General features: G+C 41.8%; 2 protein-coding genes across 2 annotated transcripts; one reads left to right on the top strand and one right to left on the bottom strand.

Annotated features, from left to right (window-relative positions):
• Nucleotides 1-176: 176 nt before the first annotated feature.
• Nucleotides 177-1,313, top strand: SARC_11852 (hypothetical protein). The gene has a single exon (XM_014294057.1). The coding sequence runs from the start codon at nt 646-648 to the stop codon at nt 1,156-1,158; it is 513 nt and encodes a 170-aa protein (XP_014149532.1). The 5' UTR covers nt 177-645; the 3' UTR covers nt 1,159-1,313.
• A 5,045-nt stretch (nt 1,314-6,358) lies between these two features.
• Nucleotides 6,359-10,191, bottom strand: SARC_11849 (hypothetical protein). The gene is made up of 6 exons (XM_014294056.1): nt 10,003-10,191; nt 9,163-9,357; nt 8,494-8,581; nt 8,036-8,245; nt 7,161-7,294; nt 6,359-6,577 (listed from the first exon to the last, which is right to left on the bottom strand). The coding sequence occupies exons 2-6, from the start codon at nt 9,316-9,318 to the stop codon at nt 6,446-6,448; spliced, it is 720 nt and encodes a 239-aa protein (XP_014149531.1). The 5' UTR covers nt 9,319-9,357; nt 10,003-10,191; the 3' UTR covers nt 6,359-6,445.
• Between the last annotated feature and the right edge of the window lie 24 nt (nt 10,192-10,215).

Raw genomic sequence — 10,215 nt, 5'->3', positions numbered from 1 at the left:
TTATGCAACTCAACATCTGCAATTACATATTTTTCAGTACTTGATTCTGTAGAAGACCAGCTGTATATTATACTACTACTCCTAAACACACAACGTCATTGTGGTGTCAAACTGCCGCTACTCCATGCAACTCAACATCTGCAATACATTTTTTCAGTACTTGATTCTGTAGAAGACCAGCTATGTATTTTACGACTACTCCTAAACACACAACGTTATTATGGTGTCAAACTGGCGCTTCTATTACACCTGGTACTATTACTTCGCCACGCAAACTGTGGTCACTGTAATTGCTGTAATAGTTTACAGTGTATATATTAGGACATGTTTGACAGTTCTTGCCACTCTGACATTTGATTACAAGATTACTTCTGCTTATCAACCAAAAAAATTCCATGCCGGAAACCTGTAGATGCTCTATAGCCGGTGATGCAGTGTATACGAAATATGATGAGCACTTCAGAAACAGACTGGTGCTGTTTAAACTTGCTCACATCGAGACCCTTGGTATTGGGCCCTATCTCAGGGCTGTGCGTCACCCACATGTATGCAGTGTACATTTCGCCATAGAAGACTTCCACTTATCTCCGCGAGGAGACGGCAGTCGTGAACGACCGTATGAATTCGGTCTATTAAAGACAGTTAATGGTTGAACTGCAAGGCCGATTTTATATGTCCCGGTGGGGGGACCACTCCTACCAGGACGAGGATCCTGGAACGTTGACACCCGCCAGCCAATGGGAGTATACTACGATCGAGGACTTCGCGCTTGTTGCGGGAGGTTTATCGGCGCGTCAACCATTAGAACATGAGACACCGATGTCCGGCTCACCATCTCGATCTCCAACTTCCACTGCTGCTACTGCTTTTAGTGCGCAACCTCCGAGACACCGAGCTGGTAGTCGTGGCCGTACTACTCATACTACTGCGCACAGTGCTACTGATACTTCTGCTACTGATTGTAGTGCGCAGTCTCGTACACAAATAATTCTGCCATCACCCTTGCCTACACCTGTTCAGCTCCGTCCGAGACAAGAAGCTGGTAGTCGTAGCCGTACTACTGTGTACAGTGCTATTACTTCTGCTACTGCTCGTAGTGCGCAGTCTCGTACACAGGTAGTCCTGCCACCCGCGCTTTCACCGAAGCATCTGCCTTAGAAATATAAAACCACGCGCTCTGGGGCTACGTTTGGATCCTCTGGCTCGGCGCTCTGGCATGTTGAAGATAAACCAGCACCTACGGAACCTGACCTCCTCGATCCATGTCCTGATTAAAGTGGTGAACCGACTGGTGAACAGTGGAAAACAATAAATTATCATACTATATTCATGGGGTTTTCTTCTTTTACGATGGGTTTTAGTTGTAGTAAATAAATAGCTTATTTGTTAAAGTAGTAATTATGGGTAGTATATTTTCCTTTTAGGGTTTTTCTACTACAACTAAGTGGTGTAGCGGTAAGCTTGTAATGTATGATAACTGGAGGCTAACTCAATACGCTTTGCCTATATGCGATAAACTTTAAACGTAAACTCAAAAAGTTTTGTTTTTAACCGTTTTAAAGTATATCGGGGACAGATCGACCATGAAAATTTTCCAAATTTACACCTGAGAAATTGACCTTTCGCTGAATAACAGGGCCACGATGAAATGCGAAATGTCCAATGAAAGGCGATTTGAAAATATTCACGACTGACACAAGGTGAAAATGAGAGACTACAGTAGTAGACGTATTTCTATATAGGTTAATAACGTTTTACGTCGTCAGCCCGAGAGTAATTTGGGACTTGTTCTCAAATTAATATAAGTATAGGTGGGTCAGCCCGAGAGAACGTAAGAGTAATTTAAGACTTCTTCTCAGATTATTAGCCGAGAGCCGAGGTCCGAGACTGAGTGTAGTAACAGAGAATATGATATATTTATTTCTGGAAAATATATACGATTGCTAAAGTGTTCTGCCTAAGGTTTCTCATACTGACCATATGAGTTTTTACCCTGGCCAGCCCAAGCGGCTGAACACTAGCACAAACACATTAGATATAAAACCAAAGGTGAGGATTCTCAGATTACTCTTACGTTCTCTCGGGCTGACCCACCTATACTTATATTAATTTGAGAACAAGTCCCAAATTACTCTCGGGCTGACGACGTAAAACGTTACTAACCTATATAGAAATACGTCTGCTACTGTATTCTCTCAATCGTCGGTTGAGCCGAGCATAGTACAGAATTATGAAGATCGGTTAAGAATAGTGCCCATAACCTAATATCGCCTATAACTTTGTACTCTCAAGTCTCAAGAACTCACGTTTATTTAGGGTTTTGTATATATTATATGCTATTATAAAAGTTTTTTTGTATAAAGTTTGATAACTTGTTTATTTAGGGAGGGGTAAGCAGTAGCTGTATTTGGATATTAAAATGCCAAGAAAGGTCAAGAGATTTCTGGAGGACAATCCTTATTCTCCAAATCCAAAAATCGGCCCAAAAATTATCATTTGGCGCCAGAAATTCACAAACTAAGCACACTTACTATATAGTAACCGCATAACGCTTATCGGACATTTCGGCTTTCGCCCATCAACAGTCTAACACTGTAACCCAGTGGCGCCAGGAATTCACAAACTAAGCACACTTACTATATAGTAACCGCATGCGGCATGACGCTTATCAGACATTTCGGCTTTTGCCCAGTGACAGTCTAACACAGCAGAGTCCATAGGGCAATGCAAAAACTTCAAACTCAAAACTGCCAGTCTGCCACAGGCCTACAGGCTACATACAGCCCACAGGGCACAGGCCCACAGGCCCACAGCCCACAGGCCGGGCCCACAGCCCACAGGCAGCAGGCTGCATAGTACACACTCGACAGTCGACAGTAGAGTGAGTGACCTAAAACTGGACACAAATATAATTAAAAATAAAATACATGGAGAAGCTACTCCGCTCCTCTTTATCAAATCTTTACTCCGGACACAATTCTGAAATCTTCCTGTGTATAAATGGCCAATGGGACAAAAGTTCAGAACTACAGAACTTCAGGAGCGCCCGAACGTTGAATCTTCAAACTTCTTGGAATCTTAGAACTCGAACCATCGTTTTTTAGATTAAACACTAGATAACAATTAAACAAGAGGCCACCAGGTGTCTAGCCTCCAGGTCACCAGGCCCAGACCCCAGGGTGACCTCTGACCAGGCCACCAGGCATCAGGCCCCAGGGCCGCCCTCAGGGCTCAGGCAGGTTCCGTCGTTGATTTTGCAAAATAATCTTTTTTTTATCTCGAATTTCGGAATTCGCAATTCGAGGGATGTAAATAAAATTTGAAATTTCGTTCCAAACAGCACAGGTGTCCTGAATATTTTTTTTACAAAGTCAAAGACTAAAAGTTGAGTTCGATCATGACCCTCTAGAGAAAGAAAAATTTGCCACAACGGACTAACGTCCGTAAACCCCTAAAAAAACCGCCATTAAGATGGCCGTGAAAACATTGAACATACATATTTATGTATAGCAAAAACTTGCTTGCCATATTAGATGTTCATTTGTACATTGAGTTTGCGTCTGTTGTGACGAAAGTAGTTAAATACATAGACATCGGTCGGCTCATCGGCTGGCATATTGCTTTTTCATTTCCACCACTGTCTCCATGGGTCTCGGGCTCTGATCTCGGTGTAAACTAATAAACGTATTGCAGAGAAAACAATCACTGACCAATAATTAATAAGGCGACTTGAGCTTCGTGAGCCATAGTTTACACATAAACATCTAGTCATGGCTTGGTAGAATTGAATGCGGTAGATCTCGACTTCTTAAGTTTAATGAGTTTTCATAGTCACGATGGACACCTGCTTATTTTAGACTGGATACTGGAGGTCGTCAATCTGTAATTGCAATCGAGTATAGTCATCTTCGAGTAAAAAGGTGGTGTAAACTGGAAATAACAACTGTCACAAATGCGAGATTGGTGGCAACCGGTCACCATTGAAGTCGCACTTCAGTTGCCGATAGTCGGGACGTTATATCAGTATCAGAAGTCTAGGCTATCTAGCATATTGATCTCAAATTTTATATATTTTTCTTCTATGCATCCTATTTCAGATGCATATAAATAGCGTAGTATGCGCAATATTGCTATAGAATATCGCAAAATGTTCCGTTGTGCATCTTCCAGTCAAGCCACGCGAATCTAGCAATATACTTTCAGACCGACATATAGGGTGATATATGTAAATTGAGCTCTTATTCCCATCATTTAAGTATAGTTTTTGCGGCCCTTGGAAACGCGAGATACAATAGCGTACATATTTCGGTTTCTTATGAGCAATTTCTTGAATACAAAAATGTATTTTCACATGAAGTACATGTTCTCGACCTAATATAATCATAGCTCAAAAGCAACAACCGTGAGTTTTGACAGTCAATTAAGTCGGATGTTGTACTTTGTATCCTTTCATTGTTGGTAAAGCGGCATACATGATACATGATTCAAACTATGACAATTGGTTCACGTGCCAGATTCGTCAATAAGATATATTATCTCTCACACTTTTATCCGTGAATCCCGCTTTAGAAGTACGTTATGCAAGAATCTCGGCAAGCAGAATGCTCAAGGACGTGCTATTTAGTGAGAAATGATATAAACGGGTGCGTTCCAAATGGTTATCAGAGTGTGGTCTCAATATGTTGCCCGGCGACAAAAGGCGTCTGGAGCAGATGTATTGACGTGATGACTGCATTTGAGCTCGTATACGAATTACTGCAGGCTAATACAAAAGGCGAGCATAACTTGCGTGTATCGACATGATTTCTGTGTTGTTAGGCTCGACATGGCAATACGTACTTGTAAACATGGCAGTACGTACTTGTAACTGATGTTGGCCGACTATGACTTTACGCAATGCTGGATTGCAAAGATCCAACACACTACACATGATATCGGTCAGTTTCTGTCACTCTCTTGAACTAGACGGTCGTTTGCCTCTTTTTAAAGTTGTTGGAAATGCAGATAGCCCTTCTGAACCAAGTCACTATTCTCGATTTGCTTCACCAAACGGTGGTTTTACGCTCAGAAAGGCTTATGATATACCCTTGCGTGCTCATCACGCTCACGCATACAACCGCTTATATTTTCACAATCGGGCAACTCTGCTTTTTTGATCCAAGTGCAACCGTGTCTACACTTTAATTGTGCGAGTGTTTCTTTACGGTTTTAGTTGTGCGAGTATTTCTTCACGGTTTTAGTTGTGCAGCTATTTCTTTACGGTTCTAGTTGTGCGAGTATTTCTTCACGGTATCGATCTCTTCTTGAAGGGGTTACATCCCTATCTACTCCATAAAAAGATCTGTGAGCAAACTTGTGGCAATCACACTGGTGAAAAGTAGAAAAGTTATATATGCCGCTGCGATTGCTTGCTCTGTCATGGCTTTGCAACGATTGTTTAACCGCTATCACACACCCGCCTACATTTTCGATGCATATTCTTATTTTAGTACAGTCGTCGATACAGATGCTTAGTTTGTCATAGCTTAAGTAATTTTTATACATCAGTTTCACCACTCTTCTTATTCGACAACAAGTGCTTGCTTTGCCACAGATTATCCATCGCGTGCGAAAGTAGCGGTTGCTGTATGAAGAAGATACAAGACATGTTTAAAAATATTATCGCAGTAAACACGCCTCCGACAAAATTTCAACTTATACAGCCACGGCTCGATCCTACACGTGTACATTAGCTATCACGATATCAGGTCTTCTTTCCAGCAAAACTGAAGACGGAGACAGTCACTGTACTAGCTTGTACGACCGAAAGTACCCTAGTCATCTTTGTGATGACTTATAACAGACATTTCTATGCATACTACGCCGTCAGGGATTGTTTTCCAACCGAATTGAAGACAGAGACAGCCATTGTGCATAACTTAATACAACCTTAGACTACCCTGGTTTTCTATGTGATGTCATATATCCGGACACCTCCATGTACACAGACTACGCTATCAGGTTTTGTTTTTCAACCGAATTGAAGACTTAGCAGATTCAGGGGTGTTCAATTTCTAAACTGAAATTTGGACTTAAACTTTATTCAATCGGCACAGCTTATTGCGGCACCTTTACATTGATACTAGTCAAACACGACAGAAAAACAAACTCCGTATTGTTGTCTTTTCAAATTTTCTCGCGATTGGTGATGCCTTGCATCTGGTTAGACAGTGAACTTGGGTATATACGTTTTGGGTTAGCTAAAAGCACCATTTGAAAACCTTCGAGACACTCGATATATTCCAGACAAATTGTTTGCAAGTACAAGTTAAGTCGATCGTAAATAGCTCGAGGACAATATATAAGTTGGTACTCTGTGGCGGATAATTCTAATATTTATTTTAGTTGTCAACTTTCGTCGATGTGTGCTCATACAACGATTCTATATTGTTTTGACTGGCAGTCCTTATAATTGCGAAATTTTAGCCAATATACCGGATAATGTGACGACTCCCACTGGCCTTCCAGCTTCTACTATATATTGTCGATACAGGTCATTGATGACTAGTGTTCTAATCACTTCTCGTATGGTGCTCTTCTGCGAAATTGAAAAGATTGAGCATGAAAAAATTAGCAAAGTATGAGGCTGTGTCCGAAGAGCAATGTGATATGTGTAGACAATACGTTTCGGTAATCGGATGCGCTTCCGTAAGATCCGTTTGTATTCAGATGAATGTTTGTGCGGTGATGAGTACAAAAATCATGAAGCCTCAAATTTGCAGCCTATATGGCGGACACCAATGTATATCGATAATGACTAAACAAGTTGACAATTCTCGAAATCAGCCGTATTGTGCTCGACCTACACATGTGACATGTTGGATCCTATCAAGAGAGCAGCGATACACACCCATGCATTGATACATCATAGATAGGAGAACACTATTCGAGACTGGCGTACCCCTGAGGCGCATACCTACAACTTCAACATACCGTAACAAAGAACTGAAGTTTGCGATTAGGTAACATTGAGATTAAAACAGCAATACAAGGGGAATATTCCAGAGGAGAATAAACCAGCAACGCGCTTCCGCATGCTTACAGGGATGATTGTGATGTCCCCCCCTGCTCGAATCCCTGTACTTCTTCATAGTAATTACCGTATCACAGATCGCACTTACCGGTAGACAAGTCAGCACCCAAGGCCTATACTGATCTGAATCCTCTAATGGCACATCCATCTCTGCCACGCTTGTAATACTTCTGATTGTTGACGAGGAAAACTCGCTGACTAATTTTCCATACGCATCTACAACTACATGGGTAATGTACAAAATCATTGCGATTAACATGCAAGTTTGACGATTGACTTCTGAGCAAATAACTGACGAGTTAATAAGACAGGGACATTCAAATTAGCATGACAAAAGCAGCATCAAATATGTATGAAAAGGTTGGATTGATAAAACCCTATACTCATCCAGTCAAATTTGATTTGCAAGAGCTTGGCAAACAAATTCGAATACGATTTAAATCTAACCAGTGCACTAAGTCCCCACGTGTCTCAACTGTTCGCCTTCGTCAGCCATGCACGTGTGCACGCACAGACACCAACACGCGATGACAGGGCAGAGTTGGCTCGAGCCATTCGTTCACAAAACATACAATTCCCAATAGTAGAAACATTACAAAACATACTATTCCCAATAGTAGAAAGATCACAAAACATACAACTCCCAACAGTAGAAAGATCACAAAACATACAATTCCCAAATAGTAGAAATATCACAAAATATACAATTCCCAATAGTAGAAACATCACAAAACATACAACTCCCCCAATAGTAGAACCATTTTGTGAAATTGGCATTCATCCCTAATTGAAGATCCGAGTCGTTGCACGCATATTACGGACACCGCATCTATCTAGTAGAGGTCACATGTACCCAAGAATAACTCAAGTCTTCGCTAAATCAAGCACATCATGACTTAGATGCGCAGTAGAAAACAAGGACACTCCTAGACCACACGGGTTATACTCAGCGTCCACACTTACTTGCTATCGACTGGAAGTGCTTATCCTTTAGCGTCTGCATGCATGTGCGTACGGTGTCGGTCTTCTGACAAGTGAGTATACGCCCCGTGACAAAACCGAGATGTTGGAGTGTTTCATCGCTCTCGTCGTATATGGCGTCTAGATGCTGGTCTAAGAGTGCCGTGACACTTTGCTGTGTGATGTATCCAATAATGTTGTCCCCGTCGACAGCTATCGGAGAGAGAAGTACATATCATGTAATGTTAGTACAAATCTCGCGAATTGTCAGGTGTATACAATGTTTTGAAGGGCCGATATAGTGACCTGCTGCGTCCTGATCTGGAGTGTACTATGAGCGCCATGTAGCACGCATCGGGCTGGCCAGACGTGGATACCATGGTCTTCTACAGGTGGATGGGAGACAACTAACAATCAGAACACAATTATCACACTCTCCAAATACAGAGCTTTCTACCTACCCATGAGACTGTGACAGAAGTTGAAAACCATATGGTGCACGACCGCTTCGAGGTGTTCATTCGCATTTGTTGTAACTTCGTCCCATTCCTACACGAACAGCCAAGCCGAGATTGAAATATGTGACAGTAGATGAGCATCGGCGATAGGATATTTACAAACCTCAATTGAATAGTGCAGGGTGATACATGCATATCATACCAATCTCTCCTCATGCCAAAAATAAGAGTGGCAATAGTGTCAACCTTAGTTTAGTAGTGGAGTGAAAAATACCCATCAGTTATTTGAATACAAAAAGACACGTTCTGCAAGAATGAGGTGTAAAGTAATGATTCACTGGAGACATACCATCTCGATACTATCCCAGAACATTCATCCCAGCTCGGGCTTAGATCACGCTCAATACAAGAAGCCGGTAAGATAAACACCCTAACTGCGTGAATCATATTTTAAAATGATGTGCAGAGCGATGTAATACCCCTCTTGTAGAAGTAAAAAAAAATAGACACCGCAATGGAGACCATAGACGAGCGCCCGGCAAACTGGATGCGCTCAAACAGTACACACCTATAAAATCACATGTCAAATCTTGCTAATTGGCAACACGGAGCAGCAAGCATTAAGGTTCACATCTATGCATACGGGAACGCGTGCACTTCTATGACACACACCCATAGCCTAACATTGCCGAGCAATGGTTCCAGAAAGGCGTCATCAGACGTGGCTGAAGACAGGTACTCAGAGATGCTTATACAGTCCACCATACCAATCCAGGCCGTATCTGTGGCATTTCTTATTGGCAACGACTTCACATCCTGATCTAACATTACAGCCAATGCTTTATATATAGGGTCGGATGACAAAACCTGTAATTCAATTGCGGAAGAGTGTGTGAGTTTGCGAGTACGCGGTGGCTACATGCCCCAGCATCGAGGAATGAGCTGTGCGTATATATCACACGTTTATGCAAGTATGTATCGAATATGACTATGTGATCTTTCTAGCTGAAAGTATGCGCTTACTATAGATGTAGCAAACATTTTCTGTATACGTCTTACAAGTGTTTCAAATCGTTTCAGAACTCGTAAAAACTCTAAACCCCACTATTATGGAGAAGTTAAAAAAATACTTCCCCTATTGTAAAGTTCTGAGACAAGGAACGAAGTAGAGCCGCCTCCATTGTCAATGATACGCGGATACATCGATTGCATCACAATACATAGAAATGCAATTGATGTCCAAACCTACAGAGATGGTATGCTAGACCTGAAAATAAGGCGTCCTGTCTTACTGAGCAAAGTACCACTACAAGCTTATAACCACAATTATCGCATACCGGCTAGAATTCATACTCTGTTAAGAGCTGATTAAAGACCAGGCCTATTTACCAATACTCAGAAGAAACATTCTTGCCGCTGTCAGAGCAACTATTCAATTCCAACACATAAAACAAGTAGCCAAATACGTGGATAAAAAACCCCTACGGCGTACACAATCAAAGCAGCACATACCGCTGCAGCAGCGAAGTCCCCGTGGTGTGCCTTGGTGTACAAGTATACTTGCCAGAGGCGAGTCTCGTACGTGCCGCACGCGATGTGCTCGCAGATTCTCACCTGGGGCTACTAATAAATCCATAATCTGGGAACAACAAGGACCACGTGGAGAATAGAGGTCGACATATACACAAAATTATATCTGAATACAGATTCTAGTAATCATATATA

The sequence above is a fragment of the Sphaeroforma arctica genome (genome assembly GCF_001186125.1).
Source record: "Sphaeroforma arctica JP610 unplaced genomic scaffold supercont1.1915, whole genome shotgun sequence".
NCBI lineage: Eukaryota > Ichthyosporea > Ichthyophonida > Sphaeroforma > Sphaeroforma arctica.
The sequence above is the reverse complement of the archived record's forward strand: the minus strand, read 5'-3'. Positions and strand labels throughout refer to the sequence as shown.

What these genes read in the sequence shown, in the direction of transcription:
- SARC_11852 (XM_014294057.1), top strand. Translation starts at nt 646, where the DNA reads ATGGTTGAACTGCAAGGCCGATTTTATATGTCCCGGTGGGGGGACCAC.
- SARC_11849 (XM_014294056.1), bottom strand. Translation starts at nt 9,318, where the DNA reads ATGTTAGATCAGGATGTGAAGTCGTTGCCAATAAGAAATGCCACAGAT. An exon ending in TCGGCAATGTTAGGCTATGG is followed by an intron (nt 8,582 to 9,162) that starts GTGTGTGTCATA and finishes CTGTTCGTGTAG; the next exon opens with GAATGGGACGAAGTTACAAC. An exon ending in CTTCTGTCACAGTCTCATGG is followed by an intron (nt 8,246 to 8,493) that starts GTAGGTAGAAAG and finishes TCTCTCCGATAG; the next exon opens with CTGTCGACGGGGACAACATT.